The 26836-nt window shown below is 51.0% G+C and overlaps 11 protein-coding genes across 11 annotated transcripts; 5 read left to right on the plus strand and 6 right to left on the minus strand.

Annotated features, from left to right (window-relative positions):
* Positions 1–140: 140 nt before the first annotated feature.
* On the minus strand, positions 141–3558 carry treA (alpha,alpha-trehalase treA; the record flags this gene model as incomplete). The annotated part of the gene is made up of 4 exons (XM_056613650.1): positions 141–1352; positions 1403–1690; positions 1745–3505; positions 3547–3558. The coding sequence occupies 4 exons, from the start codon at positions 3556–3558 to the stop codon at positions 141–143; spliced, it is 3273 nt and encodes a 1090-aa protein (XP_056478691.1).
* Positions 3559–6316: 2758 nt separating this feature from the next.
* On the minus strand, positions 6317–7703 carry N7532_001157 (uncharacterized protein; the record flags this gene model as incomplete). The annotated part of the gene is made up of 2 exons (XM_056613651.1): positions 6317–6903; positions 6932–7703. The coding sequence occupies 2 exons, from the start codon at positions 7701–7703 to the stop codon at positions 6317–6319; spliced, it is 1359 nt and encodes a 452-aa protein (XP_056478692.1).
* A 721-nt stretch (positions 7704–8424) lies between these two features.
* On the plus strand, positions 8425–10261 carry N7532_001158 (arylsulfatase; the record flags this gene model as incomplete). The annotated part of the gene is made up of 2 exons (XM_056613652.1): positions 8425–8866; positions 8919–10261. 2 exons carry the CDS (start codon positions 8425–8427, stop codon positions 10259–10261), a joined length of 1785 nt encoding a protein of 594 aa, XP_056478693.1.
* Positions 10262–11853: 1592 nt separating this feature from the next.
* N7532_001159 (non-structural maintenance of chromosomes element 1 family protein) lies at positions 11854–12973 on the minus strand (the record flags this gene model as incomplete). Its single annotated transcript, XM_056613653.1, has 3 exons — positions 11854–12114; positions 12170–12804; positions 12862–12973. 3 exons carry the CDS (start codon positions 12971–12973, stop codon positions 11854–11856), a joined length of 1008 nt encoding a protein of 335 aa, XP_056478694.1.
* Positions 12974–14018: 1045 nt separating this feature from the next.
* On the minus strand, positions 14019–14708 carry N7532_001160 (zinc finger CCCH domain-containing RNA-binding protein; the record flags this gene model as incomplete). The annotated part of the gene is made up of 2 exons (XM_056613654.1): positions 14019–14344; positions 14408–14708. The coding sequence occupies 2 exons, from the start codon at positions 14706–14708 to the stop codon at positions 14019–14021; spliced, it is 627 nt and encodes a 208-aa protein (XP_056478695.1).
* A 925-nt stretch (positions 14709–15633) lies between these two features.
* On the plus strand, positions 15634–16596 carry N7532_001161 (SDR family oxidoreductase; the record flags this gene model as incomplete). Its single annotated transcript, XM_056613655.1, has 4 exons — positions 15634–15673; positions 15723–16036; positions 16114–16484; positions 16560–16596. The coding sequence occupies 4 exons, from the start codon at positions 15634–15636 to the stop codon at positions 16594–16596; spliced, it is 762 nt and encodes a 253-aa protein (XP_056478696.1).
* Positions 16597–17431: 835 nt separating this feature from the next.
* On the plus strand, positions 17432–18221 carry nctB (negative cofactor 2 transcription regulator complex subunit NCB2; the record flags this gene model as incomplete). Its single annotated transcript, XM_056613656.1, has 3 exons — positions 17432–17453; positions 17527–17553; positions 17755–18221. 3 exons carry the CDS (start codon positions 17432–17434, stop codon positions 18219–18221), a joined length of 516 nt encoding a protein of 171 aa, XP_056478697.1.
* Positions 18222–18852: 631 nt separating this feature from the next.
* Positions 18853–20926, plus strand: N7532_001163 (uncharacterized protein; the record flags this gene model as incomplete). The annotated part of the gene is made up of 5 exons (XM_056613657.1): positions 18853–18882; positions 18944–19033; positions 19059–20304; positions 20366–20550; positions 20681–20926. 5 exons carry the CDS (start codon positions 18853–18855, stop codon positions 20924–20926), a joined length of 1797 nt encoding a protein of 598 aa, XP_056478698.1.
* Positions 20927–21518: 592 nt separating this feature from the next.
* N7532_001164 (putative C2H2 finger domain protein (Kin17)) lies at positions 21519–22575 on the plus strand (the record flags this gene model as incomplete). Its single annotated transcript, XM_056613658.1, has 2 exons — positions 21519–21592; positions 21648–22575. 2 exons carry the CDS (start codon positions 21519–21521, stop codon positions 22573–22575), a joined length of 1002 nt encoding a protein of 333 aa, XP_056478699.1.
* A 329-nt stretch (positions 22576–22904) lies between these two features.
* On the minus strand, positions 22905–24992 carry N7532_001165 (glycoside hydrolase family 32 protein; the record flags this gene model as incomplete). Its single annotated transcript, XM_056613659.1, has 4 exons — positions 22905–23756; positions 23813–24633; positions 24697–24778; positions 24831–24992. The coding sequence occupies 4 exons, from the start codon at positions 24990–24992 to the stop codon at positions 22905–22907; spliced, it is 1917 nt and encodes a 638-aa protein (XP_056478700.1).
* A 930-nt stretch (positions 24993–25922) lies between these two features.
* Positions 25923–26654, minus strand: N7532_001166 (uncharacterized protein; the record flags this gene model as incomplete). The annotated part of the gene is made up of 1 exon (XM_056613660.1): positions 25923–26654. The coding sequence occupies one exon, from the start codon at positions 26652–26654 to the stop codon at positions 25923–25925; it is 732 nt and encodes a 243-aa protein (XP_056478701.1).
* Positions 26655–26836: the final 182 nt, after the last annotated feature.

A 26836-nucleotide genomic window follows, 5' to 3' on the forward strand; every position in this document is an offset into this window, starting at 1 on the left:
ATAGTTTTGTTGATAGCTTCAGGTGGCTGTAAACGCAATTCAAATCTTTCGTTCGAAATTTTAAAGTGGAGATACCATACATGTATAATTCATTCCGTCAGAAAACCAGGCACATTGAGGAATCAATCATCTAATTGTATCTAATTGCGGGGAAAGAACTGTTGACGGCGCTGCATGAAAGATCCCGAATCCGCCAGCGCAGCCGCCGCGCGGACCTTCATTCTTTGGGTAGTCTCAGAGCTGGAAGAGTTGCTGCTGCTTTGTGTCTGCCCAAGAATCGCCCACTCAGCGACAGTAGCTCCAGTGCCATTCTTAGCCTCGACATCCACAGGGTCCAGACCCTGGTTACCAAGGATTAGAAGGGTCGCATACTGAGCTGCGGGCACTGCCGACGGGAGCGTGACGTTGGTGGTATTACCGGTCGGAATGGCAATGGCATCCAGGTTGGTCGAGTTCACGTCATATGGGTCCGAAAGCTTGATGTTGTTCAATGTGGAGACGACCTGGTAGTCCGAATCTTGGCTGGACATTGTCAGGTCCGCGCTGCCCAGGGTCTTGTTGTGGAAGACCACGGTTGCGTTGACGGGTGGTGCTTGGGCCCAGTCGAAGTAAAAGCCCGAGACCATGGAGCCGGCCTCCTTTCCCAAAGAAACTGTCACTGCACTGATGTTGTTTGCCCAGGTAGGCTGCCACTTTGTCGATGACGCACCGTCGACTACCGAGATAGGGAATTGACCCGGCTCGTAGGGATTCTCAGACTGGGCAGGGCTGCACTGGACGAGGTTTCCAGCGACTGTGTTCTGGGTGCCGATCTGGCGGTTGGTCAGGACAACAGAACCCTTGAGAGGAAGCAGGTGGACCTGGATGTCGTGATCGGGACCCGTGTGGATTTCAATTGACTTGTTGGCAAAACGCTGGTCTGCGACGTCCAATGGCGGCGTGTTGATAGCCCGGCTGATCGTGGTGTGGGTGTAGTTCGACCAGGCAGAGATCGGCCATCCACGCCAGTAGAAGGTGCGATACTTCAGATAAGGGATCTGAGGAGGCAGGTTCGGGTCAACGCGAAGGTAGTCCTCCGGAGTGAGACGCAAGCCCAGGTATCCAAAGATGGCCACCTGGTTAGCACCGCCATGTCCCGTGAGGAAGGGGAAAGCCGGATGAGTGCCACCGTTGATAGTGGCGTCATCCACCAGCTGCTCCGACAATTGATAGAAAGGCGCACGAGTGTAGGGGAGGAAAGAGTACAGTGCGTAGGTGTAGCCGGAGCATCCCGAGGGCGACATCTCGTTAGCAACAGCCGAGAAGATAGCCCAGGTCATGGCGGGTCCGTCGGGCGATTGCTTGTTGGCATACTATGGGACAGTTAGTATAAACTTAACCGAATTTTCTTGAAGCTACTCACGTAGTCCAGATCGTTCAGCGAATCTTGGGCACTGTAGTTGGCCGAGTAGTCGAGCGGGAAGGTGTTCAAGACCACATCAGCTTGTTTGACCGCAGCACTGCCATTCATAGACGTGAACTCGAGAGTAACACCATTCTCGCGCAGAACGAGAACTTCATTGGCCATCTGATCCCAGGTAGAATTTTCCTCGAGGCCAAACTGCTGGCGGAAAGCATTCGCATCGCGCAGAGTCTCCGCGATGAGGGGCATAGTGAAGCCACCCGCATCAATATGGTTAGCGTACTCATCCTATATATTGTCAATGTCTGCGCTTTTCTCTCTTGAAGAAAAGTGAATACATACCGGATCCGTCATGTTGGCGAGCGTCCAATAAGACCCATTTCGAACCAGGAGATCCGAGTATAGAGTAGCCACAGAGTCGAAAATCGGAAAGTGGTTCTCCTTGAAGAACTGCGTGTCTCCGCTCGTAACCCACTCATTCACCATCGAAATTCCAATATCGCCATTGAGGTGATACTGGTAGTCCCAGCAAGGACCGGTGGCCGTGCAGTTACCGAAGCGTCCACTCGTCCAGGGATAGACAGCAGAGGACGGAGAGAAAATGGTCTGGTTCTGGGAGCCAGCATAGGCGGTCTTGATATTCTCCTGTGCTTGTCCATATCTATCCAAGCGATAGTTGGTGATACGCTGAGCGGCCTCGGGGTGGGATGTGGTCAGACCAGGCTGCATCCAGACATCGGCATCCCAGAAAACCTGACCTCCGTAGGAATCGGATGTCAAACCGCCGACAGAAATGCTGTCCCGGTTCAGCTTATCGTTGGATGCGGCCTTGATGGCATTTTTGCCGACGGTGTTCTGCAGGAGATAGTAGGTGTTGGCCACGGCGATTACAGCAGAGTCGATAATGATACTGTCTGCGGGTAAAGATCCGTTACCAGGGAAAGTATAATGATCGACTGAGTCTTCTGGCATAACGCTCGCCCACTCGGTAACATGCGAACGAAGGGATTTCGCATATCCGTTCTTCATGGCGGCCGCAGAAGCATTCTTGGCCACCTCCTGGGGATTTTTGAAAGCATCAGTCGATGCAGCACCAACGAACTTGGTCACGCGGACTGCTTTGCCAGCCTTGAATTTCACATCCACAGACTGCGCAATGGACGAGTCCTTGTCGCTGACATACAGCTTGTCAGTCACCAGCTTGCGCGAGGAGAGGTCCACGCCGGGGCTGCCAGTGATGTTTGCATAAATATAGGCAGTGACATTGCTGATTCCATTCGGTCGCACGGCCGAGAAAATAGCACCATCATCCTGGTCCGCCTTGACAAAGTCCGAGCGCACAGCAGATGCACCGTCTAGTACGTTGACGATGGACCCTTCGGCATCCTCCGAGGCCACCACTTCCATATCCACCACAGCCTGGTTAACATAGAGCTTGTTGACGAAGAGGCGATAGGTGATCTGGTAAGAGCCCTTGTCGCTTGGCGTCCACTTATATGACCAGAGCAGGACACCTGCCTTAAAGTCATAAGTAGTTCGGAAATCAGAGATGCTGCTGTTGTCAACCGATGCATCCAGGAAGGTATCTTCGCCAAGGTCCAGGATCAATCCACTCCAGTGTGGCACACCACTGATCACACTGTCGCTTCCGTACTGCGAAAGCCAGCCAAAGTTAGATGAGTTGGTGTTTGCCTGTGAATCGAAGAATCCACTAATCGTCGCGAACGACTGACGCCGGGAGTATAGCGGCCACCCGTTAATTCCTCCGCCGCCGCCATCATCCTCCGAGTCCATTTCGAAGAACGGGCCGACGCTCGCGACATTGATCCCGAGGTATCCATTGGCCACTGATCCGCGTGTCTGGAACTGACCCTGCTCCAAGTTGGTAGTGGTCAACAGCCAGTTGTCTTCGTCCCAGGTGACGCCGTCGAAATCGGTCTGATAGACATTCCGGCTGAAGTTGCCTGCGGATCCAGACCCGGTGTTCCTCTTCAGGCATGTCGCAATACGGCTTTTCGGGGAAGCCCCCACCACCAAACTACCAAAATTCAAGATCAAGGGCACAGTCGCCCATGCGAGAGACTGGAAGGCGATCAGTAATCTCTTATAAATACAAATTCAAAATGAACCGAATGCGAACTCACTTTGAATTTCATTGCGTCGGTTTTCACCCGTTAGGGTGCTGGGATTGGGTCTCTTGTCTCTTCTCAGGTTGAGAGTCGCGCCGGTAGAATCGGAACTGCGGAGAAGCCGATCAGAGACAGTTCGATCGTGGGGAGAGAAGAGGGGAGCGATGGAAGTGCACGGATGGAACTATTTAAATCGGCACAGCCTCCATCGTCGGCAAGGAAATGAAGTGCCGATCCAGGCACAACCTCCTCCACCTCCAGATTATTGCCAGAACTCTCGCTCGGGCGCCTCTTGCGTGAGTTCAGTGTGGGGAAGTCCAAACTTACCGGCGTTGCAACGGGAATGGCGAACGTGGGTCGGGGGGCAAGTACAGTACGAGCTGCAGCCTGTCAACGGTGGGGAACAAAGTGCCAGGGCCAAGACACAGGTGAAGAAATCATCGGTGGCTGCTCCCTGGTGATGGTTTGTGGTTGCGCCGGAACGTCCGGCAGAGGGGGAGCCATCATGACGAACTGTGGCTCCTTTGAAAGAGATTCATGGGCAGCGCTTGACCACGGCCAAATTTTTGCCGGCATTCCGAGATGCCGACAAATGGAGATGCCCGGGGCCCCGGCATCGTCGTCATCGAGTCCGCAAGGTTTGGCCCGTGTGGTGTGGGGAAGCTGGGCCCGCAAATTGCCCGACAATCGCCCGTTTCCCAGATCAGGAAGGTGCGGCAGCTAAATTTGAAAGGGAGGACGAAGGATGGAGTGGGTCGGACGTGGTGGTCAATTGTCTGCAGGCAGAAGTGGGATGGAAAGTGGCTGTTGGAGAGGTTGGAGTTAAGCTGTCAACCACATGGGACTAACAGCTATTGCTGCCTCAGGCATGAAGACTACCGCATTTGGACGGGCAACACAACCATGAGCAACGGAAATTCTTCGTAGTTCGGAACTTATCCATCTGGTTGTATCCTTGATATTCCTACTCGTTATACACATCACTTCTTGTTTCCCTGCCGTGGCCGAAGTGTAACGACCCTGGAGCTGTCAAGTCTATACGCGCGGCCGCAGCGCGTTACCAGATACCCCGCACTACGCCACAGGACCGTATCAACAATCACCAATTTCGGCCTGAGACACCCGCTAATAGTCATAATTTAACTTAAATTTGAAGAGCATTCGCTTTTTCAGTGGATACTCTCTATGAATTCACGTGGCGCAGCGCCTAGACCCTCTACTGTGAGAGAAATGGCGAATATTCTTCTCGCCGACCGTGGAAACCCCCCCCCCAACAATCAACTGTTGGGATTATTTAGGCATCAACTTTGTGAAACGCTGAGGAGAGCTTCAAACCAGTTTTTCAAAGCGGTATGATTATCAACGTGCTAAAAATGAGGACCCAAAGACCTTACGTCAATAGTTTGAAACTGTTCAATCTGCTATCAATAAGCACGGCATCTAATCAGAGAATATATAATATATACAACTTTGATCAGACTGGTTTTACGATGGGCCTTATCAGCACAAAAAGTGGTTACTCGAGCCGAGTATCATGGTCGTCGGGCAATTCTACAGCCTAGAAACTGTGAATGGGCGACTGTTATTTACTCAGTGCGGCTGGTTTTGCTCTTCCACCCTACATCATCTTCAAAGCCAAAACCACAACATAAGTTGACTTGATGGGCTTCTAAAAGACTAGCGAATTGAAGTCTCTCCAAATAGCTAGGCTTCAGACGAAATTAGCATCAGATGGCTTGAAAATCTTTTCATCCCATTCACACTAAATCGGATAAAAGGAAAATATCGCCTTCTGATTCTTGATGGCCATAGTAACTATCTCACGCCTCAGTTCGACCGAATTTGTGCTGAAATCTCAATCATTCCACTCTGCATACCAGCACATTTATTCTATCTTCTTCAAACTTTGGATATTGGATGTTCTGCTGTTCTTTAAGTGTGCCTATAATCGCTTAATTTCTTATCAAGTACTGCTAGGATTCAATCATATTAATAAGCTAGATTTCCTAGCAGAACATCATCAAGCACGTTAAGAGACATTCAAATCAGATATTATCCAGTCTATTTTTACAGCAGCAGGTCTAGTTCCTCTAGATCCTGGACGGGTACTTTCAAAACTCAATATTTCTCTATGAACACCTGCACCCCCATCTAGCCGACCTACCAGCCGATTAAGTCAATTCAGCCCAGAAACACCAAAAACAGTCATTCAACTACAAAAGCAATTGTATTGAGGATGTAACAAAAAGTGAGATCTGATGCATAATGCAATGCGAGCCGTTTTGTACGATCAGCCGCGAGACGAGAAGGCACCGTTACCAGTATAGGTACTCAGAGGATGAAGAGTACTGGATCCCCGGAATTGACGGTGCCAAGGCTGGCAAATTTGGAGGCCCGGGGAACACTTACGCACCTATTCTTTACTGCTATTGGCAGTCAGCAACTGAGCATTGCAAAGTGAATGTATGGATTTCAATATTCCTGATTGTCGTAATTGTATGCAACATTATCAAGATCCTATCGTTTATTGGCACCTTGCGCATAACGGAAACGGATCAACCGCTATACACCTGTATGGCTCCCTGTGGCCATTCCCTACATATCGTTTCTGGGTTTTATTACTTTTGTATCTTTGCATACTTTATTTGTATTGTTTGTTCATCGTATTCCGAATTTGTAGCTTACTGGTTTATCTCCTAGCATCATCACCCTACTTAAGTAGAACTTAGCTGCCTCGGGGTTTTATATCTCCACAAAATACTGTAGACCACCCAACCAAACCAAATTACCCGTCAAGAACAACCACCCCCAACCGCCCAGCAACTGTACTCATGTCCGAGCTCCGCACAACCTGCGTATCAGCTGGAGTCTCCTCCAAGGAAGGGTCCTCGGGCGCATCCAGGTGCGCCATGTAGAAGTAAACTCCGGCCTCGGAGACAAATTTGGCGCGATCGAGCACAACTGTGAACAGGCGAAAGAGCTCGCAGAACCTCCCCTGTGCTGTGCTGATATATTTTTCGGGTTGTTGAGGAGTAATGCATTTTGCTGTTGGGGGTTGATCGTCGCCTGTGGCGATGTTATGGAAGGCGCCGACGGGGAAGGGATTTTCACGGTCTTCTTGAGTTTGCTGGGATAGAATTTCGAGAACTTCATTTTGGCCGGGGCGAATGGCCGACCAAGAAGGGGACTTTGGGATGAAGAATTTGAGAGTGAGGGTTTTATTGGCTGGGAGGTGGGAGAACATTGATGCTGTGAAGAGGCGTGCTGTGCTTTCCAAGAGAGAGGGCCCTGCTGTGTCGTGGACAGAGCTGAGAAAAAGTGCATGGACAATATATTGAATATCAGGGGTTTTGCCCTCAGGAGTATTGGTGACTGTTATAATGTCGGCATCCTGAGAAACCTGGACCCGGATCAAGAGAGAAGCCGCCAACTGAAGTTTCCTGGGCTAGCTGGTTGCGAATCTGCTCTTCTGACAGCAGTTCCGAGCTAGGAGGCTCACCTTCATCTATATCCAAGGCATATCGCTCTGGAGGGAAAGGGACGTTGTTGAAGATATCGACAATGAGAGTCTGGCCAACGTAAATCTGGTCAGTAATGCGCTCGGTGGCCAACTCGAATGCCTCAGTTGAGAGAATCTCATCGTCTTCAGATGGAAACTGCTCCTTATCGGCATCACTGCGTGTGCTAGAAAACGAGCGGTTGAAGTAGAGCAAATCTGGGCCTTCGCCTAGCTCAGCAAGCTCATTTGAGTCCTCAACATCGCCCAGTCGATAGCTGTGCGATCGCAGCAAGACACAAAATCCAACAGTTGAGTAGTCAGTTGGACGGGTGAATCGTGGAATCAGCGGGAGTGGATTCTCGACCCCTGACCGGTGTTGCTGCTTGCGACGGGCGATTTCAATGCGGTTATGCTCAATACAGGCAAAGGCGTCGGGCGGGCAGTATGAATAAATCTCGAACAAAGGCTTGACCTCGTCATCCCAAAAACTTTGCATTAGGTACTTCCGGAGGTTTTTGTGGTCGTCATCCAGGGGGACAAGGCTGTAGACCTGGATGGGAATTACATGTTCGGGGTCTGGCTCATAGTCTGGCGCCACGTACTGCTCGAGCACCACGCGGTGACCCAGATGGTCAGCGTAGGTGCGCACTTGCTGCCAACAACTCTCGGGCATGGCGACTTGGGTGTCTGGAGTATTCGAAGAGTAAAGAGAGTTGAAAAAGACTTGTGAAGTAAATGAGGGGAGCGACGGACTTATGCGGATTTTAAGGGAGGCTGCTTATATTAGCAGCCAGAAGATCGACGGGAATTGATAGGGACAGCACAGCTTTTGTTCGGGACAGGGAATTGCTAGGGACACAACAGCTTTTACTACAGACAGGATTCTGCCACTGACAAACAAATGATGCCTCAGGCAGATTTTACTTCCCCCTCCGACAATGGACAATGCGGGGAAGGATACCGACCAACCTATTCAAGCTCTAGGTGATCCAAGGGCACCCTCAAAAAATAAAAAATAAAATTAAGATGCATCTAGAACGTTGCCTCCAACGGCCAAGACCGTTTCATCTATTGAAATTGCAATGGATCATAATAACATAGCTCTACATAATCCCTCCCTACCTTAGGGTAACAACGTAAACAATCTGGACATTGCAACGAGAGTAACAATTGACCTCAATGAAACCAGGAAGATAGAGGGAATAAAAGGAAATTCATTATTTATTTTGTGTCCATCCGTCCCCACTAAATGATCCAAATATATCACTCCTTTTCTGTGCCGATCTTTTCAACGTCTTGACTCTCCCGAGACCCGACCCGACACCCGCTATCAACTATGCGGGGCAAATAAGTACATCAGTACCACCATACCTCTGCCCTCCAACACCAACAGAATGGCAAAACGCCCCAACTTCCTCATAATCGTCGCCGACGACCTCGGCTTCAGCGACTGCAGCAGCTTCGGGTCGGAGATCCAAACACCTAACATCGATTCCCTCGCCCATGCGACCAGCGGCCTCCGCTACACCTCATTCCACGTCGCGGCAGCATGTTCGCCCACGCGCGCAATGCTGATGACAGGCACAGACCACCACCTCACAGGGCTGGGCCAATTATCTGAGATCATTCGCAATTCGCCCGCGCACCAGGGTGCTCCCGGCCACGAGGGATACCTCACTGATAAAGTGGTTGCGATTCCGGAACTTCTCTCGGAGGGCGGATATTTCACTGTTATGTCGGGAAAGTGGCATCTGGGATTGAAGAAGGAGTATGGTCCGCATATGCGCGGATTTCAGCGGTCCTTCGCTTTGCTGCCTGGGTGTGCGAATCACTACGGTACTATCCCGACATTACGCAAGGATAGCAGACAAGGCTGACAAAAACGCAGGCTACGAACCGCAATACGAAAATATCCTCGATGAACCACCGCGCTTCTTCGAGACAGCCGTGACGGCACTGCACATGCAAGATGGCGAATATCAACCCAAATTACCAGGGAACTTCTACTCATCCGACCACTACGCCACAAAAATGATCGACTTCCTCAGCGAACGCTCCGACTCAGATCGCGAGAAGCCATTCTTCGCGTACCTCCCCTTCTCCGCGCCGCACTGGCCCCTTCAAGCGCCCAAAGCCTCAATGGACAAATACCGGGGTCAATACGACGACGGCCCAGAAGCACTTCGTCAGCGAAGACTCCAGCGACTCAAAGATCTCGGCATAGTTTCTCCAGATGTAGTCGCACACGAGGTCGTGACTGCCCCCGGCGAACCTCTAGAATGGGAGAACATGTCTGCCGATGAGCGTGCGAAATCCGCTCGATCGATGGAGGCATTTGCGGGGATGGTGGATCGGATGGATGAGAATATCGGACGCGTTATTTCGTATCTGAAAGAGACAGGCGAGTACGATAATACCGTTATCTGCTTTATGTCTGATAATGGTGCGGAGGGTGCAAGTTATGAAGCTACGCCTCTGGTGGGAGAGACCGTTGTCCAGCATATCCAGAAGTACTACGACAATTCTCTTGAGAATATCGGACGAGGGAATTCGTTCGTTTGGTATGGGAGCCGCTGGGCGCAGGCTGCGACTGCGCCGGCGAGATTGTATAAGATGTTCTCGACGGAGGGCGGGTGTCGAGTTCCGCTGATTCTCAAGCCTGTTGTGCATGAAAAGTGCAATGCTGGTGGCCGCATTGTTGACTCTTTCTGTACAGTTATGGATCTCGTTCCGACTATTTTGGATTATGCAGGGCTCGCGCATCCAGGCAAGGTCTACAAGGGGAGGGTAATTGCTCCTGTGCGAGGTGTGAGCTGGAAGCCGTTCCTGGATTCCATGGCTGCTTCTCATCATGAGGCTTCCACTATTCATGGTGACGATAAGGTATTCGGATGGGAGATTGCTGGCAGTGGTGCGTTGCGCAAGGGTCGGTATAAGATTACTTATGTGCCGCTACCTCGAGGTCCTCAGCGCTGGGAACTGTTTGATATCGCTAATGACCCGGGTGAGACGGATGATCTGAGTGTGAAGCTGCCTGAGATCTTCAGCGAGATGGTCAGGCTGTGGAGTGTTTATGCTGAAGAGGTTGGTGTTGTGGGTTTAGCGGGTGAGTGGAAGAATGAACATCAGATTGAGGGTGTTAAAGATGAGTTTGAGGATACGGGAAGGTGGATCAGGTTTATTGGCAAGGATAATATTCCACCTGAAGTTGCTGATAAGATTCCTCGCTAGATAGAGTTTGCTTGGTATTTGTGAACAAGCTGTACTTCATGTATAGACATTAACTCACTACTTTGGCTTGCACTTGTTTAAAAATATTTCATACATAAATAGCATACAAAAATTTCAAGCTTATGATGAACTCCCTATACTAGAGCAACTTTTGTGTCCGAATTTGTCAATTCAGTGCTCAGGCATATAGCTTGTTCAACTAGGGCTGCTGCACATGTCCCAGAGTGAGACTGGAATGTCCTTTTTGGCACTAGCTTTTCAATACTAAGTGGTTCTTTATCCTGGGTCCAGGGCTGCCAACCCTACGGTGCATTGATTGAAGCTGAGCGCCCGGGTTAAGATTAGCCAAATGTGTCCATGACCGACATCTTGTAGATATAGAGCCCACTGGTTGATTATCGACGACGGACAAGAATGTAAAAGCCGCGATTCTAATAGCCGGTGACTCGTCGTCCTCCGCGCGGAAAATGGCCTCAATTATTCTTTGGGATCATCCCCTTCGTTCATCGAACAGTTGCGCTACTCATGTACCGGCCCTAAGCATATCTGAGCCATGCAGCTCGGAAGTACTTCTTGGTCATTTGACGCTTTGTTTATTTTGCTTGTCTGATATCAGGTATTAACAGATTACGAATAGCCAAAATTCCAAGTATCCCACGTCAAAAAAAAAGAACGCATCGTTCACGACAGTGCAGATCTGAAGACGAGATTTTCTCATTCGATTTTCCGCCGCATTCTAGGCCCATCAGGAGACATTGGCTGTATGGTCCTATCGGCTTTTCGCGTCTCACCTGGTGCAGCGTTAACGAGACTATGAATGGGCTCTGGACTCTGGGCTGGGGTCGGGTATGTACTTTTTGAGCTTTGCATATTAGGCAGCCTGCAACTGCATTAGACATACCCAGGCGTATCGTGCAAGGCTAAGGTCAGACATGCTGGGCCTTCCTCTTGTTGTGGTCATGTTATTTGGGTTGGTGAGGTTGGATGGCGACATTGGGGAAGCGCGGCTCGCCGAAGCGACATCCGAAAGTGGAGTAACGGCTAAAATCATCGCGGGTACGAGGTTCAATATGCGTTTTGGATATGATGGGTATCTCAGATTCTTGCTACGGAATTCTCGCTCATTTATCATTCTGTGAATATTCGGGTATTTGTGGTCAACTGGTCAAGTTAGTTCTCGCCAAATGCGTTTATCACAAGAGGATAGGTAGCCCACGGTGTCCTGGAAAAGAAACCAAGCCAAAACAGTCGTTCGATCTTCTATGAGGACTTTTCGCCAGAAATAATTGTCGTCGGGTTTTTTTAATCATGCTTCTCCTCTGGGATGGCGAACAGACGGCGGTTGATTTTGAGTGTCAGGGTCCGCTGATGCGGCCGTGTATCTCAATGTCTAATTCGAGTATTTCCAATCCCAGGCGCAAAGCATTGTTCGAGCCATTTCCAAACGCAAGCCGAGTCTCTCGGCGAGGGATTTCGGTCAAGCCACGACCATGACAAAATAAATACTCGTGTATGGCGTGTGAGAAAATGTCTTGTAGCACAATCCCGGTCCAAGGTCGTCGTAATCGTCACAAACGGTCTCGAATCGTCAATCATTCGTCTTCTTCACTGTCCTCTTCTTCAGCGTAGCCATTGGCCACAACTGGAGGAATCGATGGAGGCACGCTCTCTTGTGGAACATTCCTGCTCTGTCTACTGTTCGAGGCAGCAACGGCTCGTTCGCCCACAAACTTGTCACCCGGCCAATCTTGTTTGCAGATGGGACACTTCTCTGCCTGTTGCGCGCGGAAGAAATTGCGTACGCAGTGGTCATGAAGTCGACCCTTGCAGTCTCGATCACCACATCGCTGGCCCTAGTGCATGTCAGCAATAAATAAACTCAAGGGGGCAAATACACAATGAACATACCACTGTAAGAATATCCTTGCAAGCCGCGCAGAACTTGATTCGGTCCGCCCTGTGCGAATTGGGACCAGCCGAATCGTCGTTGTATGTGGCGATCAGCCAACCACGTAACTCCAACAGTGCCCGCGGAGTAAGACTGAAATTCCCCGCGCGGCTTTTCTCCATCCACCCCTGATCAACGAGATTCCTCATCATCGTCTCTGCCTGCGTCATTCCCAGGTTCTGCGCAGCACCGCCTTGCGTCGCCTGAGTTGCAGGGTTCTGTGATCGTCTTCGGTTATCGTCGTTGGCAGTAGACACCTTGGCCAGCTGGATAGCTTGCATGGCAGAGATCACCATGCCCTCGCAGTATCGGGTGTTATTTGTGTCGAACATGTAGTCCAGCACGCGCTTCACGAACGCGATTTCGTCGGCGGAGTAGGTCGTTGCCAGCTGGGTCAACGGGTCGCTTGTCGTGTTGACGAGAGCGTAAATGCGGGTCGGAGAGCTGTCTAAGCTGTCTTCGTTGGGATCTTTAGGTGTCTGGTGGAGTGAGGAACGGATTTCAAAATCGAAGGGTGAAATGGCTGTGTTCGCGGCAGAAATGTAGGACGAGAAGTGCTCTTGGGTAATGTCGTCTGGGCTGACAGAGCGCCCCTCTATGCGCAATTATAGTTAGCAACAGGTCTTGCAGAGAAGAGGGAGTTTACTCGTACCGTGAGCAGAAATAATCTCCGCGAGGATTGGCTGAGCTTCCTCCAGCGTCATGGTTGAGCGCGCCATGAACGCCTGCAGGAACGCGCGATTTGAATCATCGTAGTCGCCCATGATGAAATATGGTCTTTATTCTCAGAGATCTGAGCCAGAAACAGCGGGGTCTTCACAAGCTGGCTCGAAGCGCGACACTGAGTGAACACAGAGTGGTGGTTGAGATCTCAAGAGGGACAAAGTGGAACGCGGGTGACGCGCCGCGGGGAGCGCCAAGCCCCGTCGTGAAAGAGCTCCAAATCCACGCAGTCAGCACCACACTAATGTATGTTAAGGAAGATAATTTTTACACCATCTACTCACAATGTAATATGTACTACAGAACGACTATATTGGCTCGCTTGTAGTGGTAATGAGCAGCATCCATTTCAATAGGTGGTTCTTGTTTTGGTTGTTTTCTACTGGCGAATATATATTGCAGTATGCCTCAAGTGGATTACATCCCGGCTCTTTGCCTCACACCCATATATTAGTACATGTGATGTGACCTCGAAAGAAACAATACCACGTCCTTTGTTTTGTTTGTTTTGATACTATACTGAGACCTATAGTTAAATGCTGATGATTAGCACAGCCTGGAAAGAGCTTTGAAGGGAACTGTTTCTCGCATCAGAACACTCAGATGACCTTGTCCAGAACTTTAAGCTCCGTCCGGGGTTTCCTCGACTCGCAGGCCCGTGTCCAGCACACTAAAGGGATGTCCGGATGTTCTTCTGCCACATTTACGTAGTGTGAGGCGCCACTGATGCTAGTGTTACACTGTATCGACTTGTGTGATGACTTCTATGATCAATGCGTTTTCAAAATCTTTAGACGTGAGATATTTAAATTAGACAAATGAGCATACCACTCACTACCAGGTACAGTTGAGAAACAACGTCCTTGTCCACCACGAAATTTACGAAAGCACAAGAGATCGATCGTAAATCGGGGATTGATATCACAAAAGTAGAATACAGGGCAAAATTGAACCCGAAGCACAGGCCTATACGCACCGCGTCAAAGGCCTGGAATTGAATTGATCCTCATACCACCCAACGCCAGAAATGAACCGAGGAAGGAAGACCCCGATTAAATTTTTTAACAAAAAGAAGTAAAGCAAGACCTAAAAGCGGCGGGTAGGCTCAGGGCTAGGGCTGCGAGACACGCTGCGGGGATCGCGGCCGCGCTCCTTCAGCCACTTCTTGGTGCTCAGTCGCAGCTCGCGGTCCAGATCCTCGCTGGGATCCTTCCGATGAATGAAGTTGCAGAATCCACCACGCACACATCCTTCGCCACTATTCAGTCGACAACAAGCCTCGCGAAAATCCGTAACGGGTGACAGCTCGCAGTAAATCGGGCGCGCGGCGTACCAGCGGGAGTTCAGAGCGTCGCATGCGATCTGGGCGTCTTCTTCGTACTTGAATCGGGCGTAGACGTTTCCGATGAGATCTGACATTAGACAAAGGTTGGTTACTGATCAACTACAAAACCCGGGGAAGACGTGATACTTACGGTCGTTGTTGTTGTCGCAGACGACCAGCTCCTCGAGCTCGCCGTACTTGCACATCTCGCACCAAATATCCTCGTAGAAGGCGTCGAAGTGGTTCTGCATTTGCATGGGGTTCATCGTGCTCTTGGGATCGTAGGCCGGGTTCTGGTACATGTTCGGCATGAGGATGGTCTGCGAGTAGGAGGGCTTGACGTGTTTGCGCGAGCAGCGATCGCCGTGGCGACAGGCGCCGATTTTGTAGTAGAAGGAGCAATTAACTTTGTCCTGTTCGGTGCCGAAGATTGAGGCGAGGTAGTTGGCCATGGTGGTGGTTGGCCGACGGCACGGTGGTGGTTGGGAGTAAATGTGAGGTGCACGGGACGAGATTCGGTGATCCGCGCGAAGGAAGGGGAAGGAGGAAGGATGGCGCGGCGAGGATGAGGTTGAGGACGCGGGGAGAAGGAAAACGCGGTCGGCTTGGTGATGGTTCTCCAAGTCGGATGCCTGAAGTTTCTGGAAGCTCTGGAGTGGCGATGAGTCAGCGGAGCTTTGCGGATCATCATTTGTCCGCCCAATCTACAGGCACAGCCGATGTGATGACATCCCAGTTGACGACCCTATATGTACATGGTACATGGGTATAGATATCTGTGTCGAAAAATTTAAGAGCCCAGAAAACATGCTATTTCAGTTCTCTCAGTGACATTTAACAGGGCGAGACTGCCATCGAATACTCCATATAGGGTAGGCTGTAGAGCTTGGAGCACTACTTTCGAACATTTGTCTGATACGTAAGCTTGAGGTAGGTCAAGTGGTGCATGTGGTGCCTATGGATTACCCGAGGGTATTCTCAGGTACTCCCTGGCAAGCCCCTGCATGCTCTTCTGATAGCCACTGGCAAGCTTGGCTGTTGAGTTGGAGATGCCAGGCGGTCAGAGGTTCAGCCCGCGCACGTGCCCACTTACACCATAACGCCCCGCAACAGATCGACAGCAGCGACATTCATGCTTGCAACTGCTCGGCTGAAGAGGTCAATTTCACTGTTTATATATCGAAGAGGTACGTGAGTTATTTTTATGCTGGAAAACGCAGCATTTCGCACCGAGAGCAACGCTGCTGGCGTCTAAGACATGTTTTGATACTGAGCGCCTCGGCTATGACGAAAAAACACGCCGGTGTATCCGGACATAATACTCCCTACGACGCAAAACTGACATACTGACTGTAATTTAGATTCTCGCAATTTGAAATGGCACCCAAGACCATCATTGTAACCGGCGCCTCTCGAGGTACGACACCATCCGCACCTGTCGCAAGTCAAAGCTCACAATTGCCCAGGCATCGGCCTCTGCATTGCGGAATACCTGCTCACCGCACCGCAATCCCACAATGTTGTGGTAGTAGCTCGCAGCCTCGAGCCACTGCAAAAGTTGAAGGAGAAGTACAACAAGCAAGTTGAGGTGGTGAACGGCGACCTGGCAGACTTCTCCCTGGCCCAAAAGGCCGTCGACACCGCCATCAAGAGCTTCGGCCAGCTGGACGGCATGGTCCTGAACCATGGCGTGCTGGGCCAAGTAGGCAAGATTGCGATTGCCAATACCGATGAATGGCGACAGGGATTCGACGTGAATTTCTTCAGCTTGGTTGCTTTTGTACGTGTCCAGCCCAGCGCAAAACAGTCAAACTGCCTACAACCTGAAGAGATGCAGTACTAACTTCATTCCTATAGGCCCAAGCAGCTCTCCCCGCGCTCCGTCAATCCAAGGGAAAAATTATCTTTACTTCCTCCGGCGCCTCCGTCAAGGGATACCGCGGTTGGGGTCTGTACGGAGCCAGCAAGGCCGCCATGAACCACTTTGCCCTGACTCTGGGCGCCGAAGAACCCGACGTGACTTCCATCTCTATTCGACCGGGAATGGTCGATACCAACATGCAGCGAGAGATCCGCGAAGACCACACGACGACCATGGATGCTGAGTTCCACGCCATTTTCACCGGGGTCCACAGGGACGGCAAATTGCTTCGCGTCGAGCAACCCTCGCATGTTATGGCCAAGCTGGTGCTCGACGCGCCGAAGGAGCTCAGCGGAAAGTTCCTATCGTACGTGCTACACTCTTATTCACCGAAAAAGAAAATCTCAGCCCAAGAAATGATGCTAATGCTAATCGACTACAGATGGGACGACAAGGAGATCGAGGGTTTCCAGACATGAATTTAGATTTTCAGGATTTTTTTCTAAGCATTGAGATGATGAGTTATAGAAGGGGCGATATCTGTACAGCAATCAGTATGATGCCGCAAAAGCAATGGGTGAAATATTTTGTAGTGGCGTTATTGTAATCAGCCGAAAGATGAAAAGCAGGTACATTTTAGAAGCATTAGGTGCAACACACCTTCATACTTAGCATGGAATGTAGGGTGATCATCATACAAAGGGTATATATTGTGTATTTGGCGGGAGAGCTTTGGACCTACAGTAGGGAAAGGATAGAGTGTATGAACAAGGTTGATTGGGCGACAAGAAACTGGAACAAGAGCTATCTTGGGAAATCCTAAAATCTTCAAGCAAGTTAGCGAGTGTCCAACTCAACAGTGTGCAAGAAATTAAGCAAGTGAAATGTTTTTCAGTTCGTCCGTTTGGCTAGGACAGGTAAATCACCACGGTTTTGTATGATAGGGGCGACAACAAGGTTCATCATGTAGAAAGCAAGAGAATTGCAAGAAATGCAGGACAAGAAGCTTACCATTAGTGAGTTCAGCCTCGAGGGACCTTCTCCGACATCATAGAGAAGGATCACTCGAGACTAGTCGAATAAAATCGAGGATGAAGAGTGAATGAGGAAGAAGAGTTGGACGCGGAAAAAAATGCGTTGAAAAAGTATCTGCGGGCGGTGGGATTCTGCCGGATCGTAGCGGATGGCCGCTGCGTCTTCCTACTTAATGCCGCTCTACGCCGGCGCGGGCCCCACGCATCCCAAGAAAATCCTCCTGCGCAACGCGCTTCACTCTTTCTTTTCTAACTCGTTCCCTCCTGCTGGACCGCGAAGATGTCTGACCGCGAGTTCAACTGTACGTGTTCCCCCGTGTTTGTTTCCATTCGAGTTTCTTGGCGCGCGCCTGCTGACTTATATTCACCGTTTAGCCAACGACGACTTGTCGCTCCCCAAAGGTACGATCGCCCCTCTTGTTTAATCTGTTGAGTTTCGCGAGCTGCTGATCGAGCATACGCATGTGCTTGTTGGGACCAATGGTGTCGATGACGGCGGTGACTTCGCGATTCCTCGACTCCAATCGACCCGTCGCGACCCTCGCGTTTACTTGAATCTCACCGTTGAATCCACGTGAGCTAAGCTAACTTGATTTCTGCCAGCGACGGTCCAGAAGATCATTACCGAAATCCTCCCTCCTTCCTCCGGCCAGACCTTCTCCAAGGATGCCCGCGATCTGCTGATGGAATGTTGCGTCGAGTTCATCACCTTGATCTCTTCCGAGGCCAACGAGATCAGCGAGAAGGAAGCTAAGAAGACGATCGCGTGCGAGCACGTTGAGAAGGCGCTCACGGAGTTGGGATTTGCCGAGTACGTTCCCGAAATCCAGGCTGTCGCCGAGGAGCACCGCGAGCAACTCAAGGTAAGTGAATTTATCTCTGCTTCCGACCAAGCCGGGCTGGAAGAATTGCTCGAAGAGGAGGGTGCTGACCCAAGCTTCTTGTTTCAGTCTCGCGAGAAGAAACAGAGCAAGATGGAGCAGAGTGGCCTGTCCGAGGAGGAACTGCTGCGCCAGCAGCAGGAGCTGTTCCGTTCCGCCACTGAGAAGTACAATCAGGGACCGGAGTAGATGACCTTTCACGACGACACTCATGCTGGTCATAGAGAAAATCGGACGCGGGCGTTTTGATGTGTTCCACGGGTGGCTGGCGTTTATTCATGGTTTCTTTTTTGTTTTTCCAATCTGCCTTCATGTCAAGCATGTTCATTTGCTTGCTACGATATCCTATATTCAATGGCAAGTCTGGTGCATAAGCACGGCTATCTTGATCTCCAAAAGGCTTTATCACTGCACCTAAGTCTAAGTGTGATTTAGCACAGATGGGGTACCTCTCTGTTACCGTCCATTTCGTAGGTTGCTATCCCTTTGAGTCACCATAGGTGTATATTCCTGGTGGGTCCTCGTAGTTCTGTAACCCAATCTGCCAGCTCCGAGAAGTTGTCAGGTCATGAGAACACCTTTCACCCAGGTACAGCTCGCATTGACGGACGCAGTCTGATATGTTCACCAAAACCTGCCACTCATTTCGCTTATCAAGGATTCTTGCCGCTGCCTTGCTCCGTCTTACGTGCAAACCTCTCATACATAAACCTCACGTGACCATGACCACGCTAAACCTGAATAGGCCAACGAAGGCCTCCCCGACAGCCTGCAGTGAAATCGAACACCTCCCGTGTCTCCCGATCGCGAACCCGACACGATGCCACCCTTCAAGGATGAGCACATTCTTGTGAGTCCTAGATTTGATGCACCTGATTCTGCAGCTCCGAAGCTAACATTGCCCCCACCAGCTCATTGCGCCAGGCTCGCAAATGACCCTGGCGCAGCTCGGCCTGCCCGAAACATTCACCCCCCGCGCGATTCCGCTTCCCAACGCGCATGTTCCCTGCCGAAAGAAAGGGAGAGTTTGAGCCATACCGAATTCGCGAGATACGCCATGAAGCCAAGGTCCCCAATGGCTCGGGCGCCCCCGAAGAGGAGCCTCCAAAGGAGGACACCGAAATGAAGGATTCCACATCTGCAGCCGCAGACGGCACTGCAACTGAGACCGCTGCTGGCGCTGAAGCCGGCGCGGAAGGTGGCGAGAAGACGGAGGAGTCTACTCAGACGGTCCAAGAGGTCTTCTACGACGAGGACGTGACATCCGAAGAAGGCGCCGTCTACCCTATTCAGAACGGCCGCATTGTCGACTGGGAGTGCTTCTTTGCTCTGTTGACTCATATCTTCAACGCCCTTAGTCCGCCATTCCATACGCCCGTCTTGATGATCGCCCAGCCGGTCTGGTCCGCGCGCGATCGCGAAACCATTGCCCAGTTCGTCTTTGAGAAGTTCAAGGTCCCGGGATTCACCCTGATGGACTCGGCGCTGGCCGCGTGCTATGGGTACGGTGTCCAGACCGCCACTGTCGTTGATGTGGGCAAGAACAAAGTGGACGTGACTGCCGTGGTCGACTTCCAGATTCAGGAACACGGCCGAGGAATCGCGCTGGAAGGTTGCGGCGGTGATGCTATGACTGATCGTTTGGTGGAGCTCCTTGGCTCCAAGGGATTTAGTCGGGAGATGTGTGAGCAGCTCAAGCGGAGCAACATCACCGAGATCCTGCCCCCGGGAACTCCACTTCCCGGTTCGTCAGCTACTGCCCATCAGGGCACCAATCCTGCGGCGCCAGGGGATGCGAACGGCTCCGGTTCTGCTCCTGGCACCGAGGGTAACGGCGAGAACAACGGAGAAGAGGAGGGTGTTCTGGATGTCGCTGCTATTGTCAGCGGTAATACATCGGAGTACCTTGCGAACATGGAGAAGGAGAAGGCCAACACCAAGAAGGGTGCTGCTGACCCCAAGCAGCCCAAGCTTCCCAACGCTCAAAAGGACAAGGGAACATTCCAGTTCGAAGAGTTCATTGAAATGGAGGAAGAGAACACTACTGGCGGTGCCAAGCGATACAAGCGCAACAGCCGGGAAATCGCTGTTGGTGTTGAACGCTTCCTTTCAACAACTGCTCGACAGCAAGCTGGTCCTCGCTTGACCAGCGGCATTCTCGACGACATTGCCACTCAAATTTACCACACTATCTCTTCCGTTCCTTATGTCTCCAAGCGAAGCGAGCTGTGGGACTCCCTCATCATCGTTGGCTGTGGCAGCAAAGTTCGAGGTAAGCCGACATATTACATTTTGCATAATAACTCCCAACGACGGTGCTAACACTGTTACAGGTTTTGTTCCGGCCCTTCTTGGTGTCATTACCCAAAAATTCATCCTCTCTCCCACCTCCTCGATCTTCACCTCTGAAATCCCCTCCACCATCTCAACTCCTCTTGGCACTGGAGCAAACACCCCGGCCCCCGTGCCGCAAGGCCAATCCGCCCCCGGTCCCATGTATCACCCAGCTGCTCACGGCGTGAACCCCCTTCTTGTTGCGGCTACACACAACAACCCCGGCATGCCCTTGGCCCCCAGCCAACCGGGCATGGACCCCAGTATGCACCACCGCTCAACCGGCCATTCTCAAACCCCCTCACTCCGTCAAGTCTCTGAAGCTTCCTGAGTACTTCCCCGAGTTCAAGGATCAACCCAACACCAATGCCCCAGGCGCCAGTTCCGGCCCCGGCAGCACTTCGCAGGGCGGCCACGGCACCGAAGAAGCCGTCTTCCTCGGTGCGCAGATGGCGGCCAAGGTCTTCTTCGTGATCGACCAAGGTCTGTCAAAGGGCTACCTGAGCCGCATGGACTACAATGAGAGTGGACCATCGGCTATCCACGAGACCACTCTCTAGAGTGGTGATTGCGGATGTACTTGGTGTTTGCCAGGCTGGCATGATGGATTCTACGACTCAGCGCAATTTCAGATTTTGAGTATCTACTGGATTTGAAAAATATTTTTGGCGAATTGGGGGTTTGGTTTTGTTTCCAGGGTGCAATCTAGAGATTGTTCCGTTTCTGGTTCCTGTTTTGTACTCTACGCCTAGAAAACCGGTTCTCGGGTGAGGTGTTTGGTTTTGCTAGCTGGGTTCAATGCATGATATCTCATTCCATTTTTTCTGTTCGAACGTAATTTTGAGCCGCTTACATCAGTTCGCATGGATTGATATTCGATCGAGTCAGTAGCTCGCTCCGAAAGGCAAGAATCGTATTCCCCAGCCGGCCAGTATTCTCGGTGCGCCACAGCCCAGCCATTAAATGTGGATCGGACGATTGCTTTATCACGTGCCTTATCAACGCCACCGGCGCATCGATCAAATGTCCGACTCCGACTTCGATTTCGATCACTTTCGATATTTCTCAGCGAGCTAGCCCTTCAACCTCCGTTTTGCGCAGTCACCTCAGTTACGGCGAATACTCTCTTGCGCTCACTGAGAACAACTCAAAATGCCTAAAGCTGAGGCAGGGTCCACAAAGGCCATCGCGAACGCCGCGAGAAGGAAGGGCCTTGGAAGATTGCGGTAAGTTCGCCTTCGCCTTCGCCTCTGAAAGAATCTCAGACTGACAATTAGCTAGCTGGTACTGCCAAGCCTGCGAGAAGCAATGCCCCGATGAGAACGGATTCAAATGTCACACCCAGAGCGAATCGCACGTCCGACAAATGATGCTTATTGGCGAAGACTCGAAATCGCACATCGAAAACTACAGCAACGAGTTCCTGAAGAACTTCATCGATACACTCCGAACAATGCACCGCGAAAAACCCGTTCAGTTCAATCACTTCTACCAGAACATTATCAAGGACAAGACGCATATCCACTTGAACTCTACCAAATGGAAGTCACTGACTCACTTCGTCTCGTACTTGGGCAAAGAAGGTATCTGTCGTGTTGAGGATACCGAAAAGGGACTTTTCATCGCCTGGATCGATAACTCGCCCGAGACATTGCGCAAGCGCGAGGCACTCATGAAGAAGGAGCGTATGGACAAGGGCGACGAAGAACGCGAACAGAAAGCTATTCAGCAGCAGGTGGAACGGGCACAGCGTCAGGCTGCGGAGAAGAAGGCACAGGAGAAGGACAATGGCAACGGGAAACCCGAAGATAAGATGTTGGACCGCGCGGATGGGGAGAAAGTGAAGCTGAACCTTGGATTCGCGGCGAAGCCCAAGCCCGAGACAAAGAGCGCGCCACCGATGCAGGAAACGGTTTCATTGGAGGAGAAGACAGCAGATGCTTCTACAACTGCAGCTGAAACGACAGAGACCTCCACGCCGGCGCCGAAGATCTCGATGTCATTCGGCGCGAAGAAACCGCAGAATGTATTTGCTGCTGCCTCGAAGAAGAATCCTCTTGCTGCGAAGAAAGGCCCTGTTATGGTGCAGCCTAAGAAGATGAGTGAGGCGGAGAGAATTATGAAGGCGGAGATGGAGGCTCAGCAGAGGAAGCGATCGAAGCCGGATTCTGGGTTCAATAATAAGCGTCCGAAGATTTCGCTTTCTTGATCTGTTGCTAGTCTCTCGATATCCGAGTGATAGTGGCTGACGGCTCGGTTTGTTGTTCTTAAATGGTGCGTTTATACCCATGGTTGGTTTCATGTATAACTTAGCATAGTGCGACTCGCTTTTCGCGAAGTAAACATTTCAAGTCTTTTATCCGATGATATATGATCGTATTCCATGCGTCTAGAAGTGCGTTCACCTGAAGGCTACACCTCTACATCCTACATTCAAAATCAGTTCACCGTAGCGGGGGTCTTGATAATGCGAAAGGTGTCAAGTTCAAGGCTATCCGGTATCTCCAATCTATAACACCATTTTCCAAAGATCTCTGCTTAATTGGTCCACCAGGTATAGTTCCCAGTCTCAGCAGGAGTATCCCAAACAAGCAGCGAACTGCTGTTCAGAGGTCTCTCAGGCCAAGCATTCAGCAGACCATCCCAAACCTCAAAGCGCGAGTACTCAACATCAACACCTTCCTCCTTGAAAAAGGCAATACCGGTACTATCCTCGCGGCTAGGATAAATCCGACTTGTCAAAGCGAAGCGGTCGTTGGCATACACTTCGACCAACGAACCATCAACAAAGACAGTCAGATCAATAGACTCCGTCTTCTCGCCATCCTCCAGCTTGATTTGGTACGGCTTGAAGTAGCCAGCATGTGCGTAGTTGGTGAAGTTCTTAATCAGAGAAGAATGGGCACGGTCAACCCCGATGGTGTTGTTGGACGGGTCGAAGTAGATGTTCGTGTATTCCTCGCGACCAGGAGAAGCTCCCACCGTGATACCCGCCACGCCGTTTGTCCTCTTGATGCTCAGGCTAAGCTGGTATGATCCTGACATGCTGCTAGGCAGGCTGAGCTGACTGGTGGTGCAGTTGTTCTCGTCGCAGGCAAACTTGGTGTGGTTGGAGCCGTGCTGGAGACCCTCGACGACGTCGGCTGCTGGTCGGACACCCAATGTGCTTGCGGTCCAGGTGCCATTGTCATTCTTGAAGTAGCGTGCGCTTCCGAGGGTGTTCTTGGTAGATTCTCGGATGACACTGTAGGTGTCATGGATGAAGATTTCTCGGGGGAGGGCGAGTGCGCCCTGGTAGCCTTGTTGAACGGTGCCGAACTCGTTTAGGTCTTCCTGGGCCCACCCCCATTGGATTCGGCGGTTGTTCTTGGTGTCGTTGAAGGATGTGATCTGTTTCCAGTATGTTAGACTTGCATTGAAAAAGTCTTTGATGATTTGTTCCTTACCGCATACAACAGACCGTAATCACTGGCACCGCCAGAAATAGGCTCGAAGGCAACGCTTCCATTTGAGCGAACGGAGATCGTTCCCTCGTTCCACAGGGACCATTTGTTCTGGTGGAAGCTCACATTACCACCCTCGGCGCCCATGCTCACGAAGTAACGGTCACCAATCGAGAAGAAGTTCGACAGTTCAAAGTTGAAACCGTACGAGCCGGTCTCTTCCACAGATCCAAGAGAAGTGTTCTTCTCCGGTTCCCAGAGAGCTCCCAAGAAAGTCCAGTCGGTCAAATCCGAGGCAGGGGCACTGTACAAAGGCATGCGAGGGCCGACCTCGCGAATGCCAGAGCCAAACACGGCATAGTAGTGAGGCTCGCTGGCGTTGAGAACGGTATCAAGCTGTGGCCACGAGACGAAGTACGGATCACGCCAGCCGGTGATATTCCAGCCGCTAGGAGGCTCGCTGATGACGGGGTTCTTCTCGTAGTTTTCCCAGGTAACACCGCCGTCGGTGGAGTAGGCAAGGGCCTGGCTTTCCGTGCCGGGGAAGTAAGTCGTGCTCCATGATGTCGGCAGCTGGGATGCACCGGTGTAGAAGGCGAGGATCGTGCCATCCTCTTCGCCGGAGAGATTGACGGGCTGAGCACTGCCGGAGAAGATGGCGAGGTGGTTGTAGAGGGGCGGGTTGTGGTCGCTACTCAGGTTGGTTGTTCCAAATGACTGAGCTTCCGCGTCCTTCCATGCTGGGAGGTCGTTGTCGGGGTGGTGGTCGACGTCGGTCCAGGTGATGAGATCGTGGGATGTAGCGTGTCCCCAGGAGACGTTGCCTGTGAGAGAGTTAGACACGGATTTTGTAGGTAGAGAAGGGTGTGTTTAGTGACGATCCTTACCCCAGCTGACGTGGTTCGGGTGGAACTGATAGTGCAAATGGTAAAGACCTCGGACTGGGTCATACATCGGAGCACTCGGATCCTATACAGTTTTAGCATAGCTCGATATCAACCACAAAACATCAAATACATACGTTCATCCATCCCGACGGAGCAAGAAAATGCGAACTAGACCTCCAGCGCGTAAAAAGGCTGTTATTCCCCATCTTCTCAATCATCTCCGCTGTGAGCGATTGCCCCCACGCCGGAGCAACAGCACCAAGTGCCGCGCCCAGAACAAAAGTGGTCGACCTCATGATGAAAATCTTGACTGATTTCAGTGATCCAGTTGCTCAATCTTGCGAGCATGGTCTCTTATAAAATGCTGTCACATATCCTCTTCCCGTCGCGGTATTTTCTCGCGATAGCTTCGGGCGCTTAATTCCTAGCACTCGGGGTGGAGTGGAGGGAGGAGTCTCTTCAGCAGACATTATACTAAAGTTGCAAGGTTCCCCGACGCATGCGGAGGTTGGCCGCCACTTTCAATTCGATGGTAGGGGTTCCTGCCAAGATGTTGTTCGGGGTCGAATGAGAGCGTGGCGAACCGCCCCGAGGATCTTCCAGTAAATCTCCACCAATTCCCCGAGATCGCAGATCATCGCCGTGTTCTACTCAAGCAGGAAACCAAGACAGCAGGAAATCGCAGGTGATAAAATACGCTGGAGATTTTACTCAATCTGTCTGAGAGAATTGTTGGCAGTGCAGAATGTTGCAATATATATGCGGAATAGCAATGACGTCATCGATTTAGAAAGAGCTTTGGCAGCCGACAACTCGACATAGTTTCGTTGCATGCACATATCCAGTGTCAAGAATCATATTGCGAATCTTGACTCAGATACCCGATTGTCATTAAGATAGCTTCCACTCGCAGGGACGGGTAAATTATTGTGAAATACCACATGTCTCTTCTGTTTCTCCATCGCCTTCACTGCATTTCTTTTTCTCAAGTCTCTTGCTTGTTGGTCTGTCAACAATACAAAGTCGTAAGTGAGAAGTGATGTCCCAAGATCAACTTTGTATCGAGATGCCATGTCAGGATCTGTGACCTCCGAAAGGTCCACTATCAAAGAATCTTTGACACCGAAGACAGGATCGGAGGTTTCGTACGGGTCGCCACGGGGGTAAAGGGCACTAAGAAGAGCAAACAAAATTAACCTTTCTTCTTGGAGATTGATCAAAGAGGCTCACGTTATTAGAAGGTCGTATCCGGGCTTGTTCAGCATGAAATGAACATGCCCCGGCCGATTAGGATGCCGACCCAGTAGCTGAAGCATCTTTCCGACAGGCCCGTCCATCGGGATAGGATAGGGAACAGGTACAATAGCATTAAAGAAGAAATGTCCTTCCGAGTCGGAATGCAAAACACCACGTCCATCAGGACCGGTTCGATTGGGATCCTGAACATCATAAAAGCCCTTTGAATCCCCTTCCCAGACATCGATCCTCACGTCGGAAATAGGATTCCCCGCCGTATCCTTGATCGAACACACAACCAACAGTGGCGTTGCGTCGGGATCATTGTGTAAAACTGCGCCGTTATCTTTTTCCGGTGCATCATGTGTATGGAATGGGCCCAAAACTGTCCCTTCGGTCGCAGGCGGGTGGCGAGGATGATTAATTGAATCAACTAACAGGCTTAATCCCAAGGTATCAGAAAGTAGAATCATCTCGTGGCGGAAATCATCGCTAATCTGTCCGATTTCCGTGAGGAATTGAATTCCCGCCTGCCATTCGTCTGTGGATAGACGTGTTTCACGGCAGAATTCGTGAAGGTGGGTGACGATTCGTTCGAATAGATATCGTGTTCGTCGATCTTGACATTGTGAGTTGACGATGTGTACATTTTCCGTAATGCTTTCGGTGGTGAGGTCTTTCATCGGCGGAATGGTCGTTGTTGGGGGGTCGCAGCGGCTCATTTTGAAAGGTAAAAATGCCTGAGTAATTCGAAAAGAGCGGTTTGTCTGCCAAGGAGCTCATCGCTCACTGGGATAAGACCCCACACTTATCTCAGCCTAGTTTGCAAGTTGTAAGATCGCCCCATGTGGGATTCATGGGGCGAGAGAACCCCACATGCGGAGAGCTGGACCGGCGTGGAGAA

This window comes from Penicillium argentinense (genome assembly GCF_028826775.1).
Source record: "Penicillium argentinense strain IBT 30761 chromosome Unknown utg000002l_segment0_segment0, whole genome shotgun sequence".
In the NCBI taxonomy this organism is placed as follows: Eukaryota; Fungi; Ascomycota; class Eurotiomycetes; order Eurotiales; family Aspergillaceae; genus Penicillium; species Penicillium argentinense.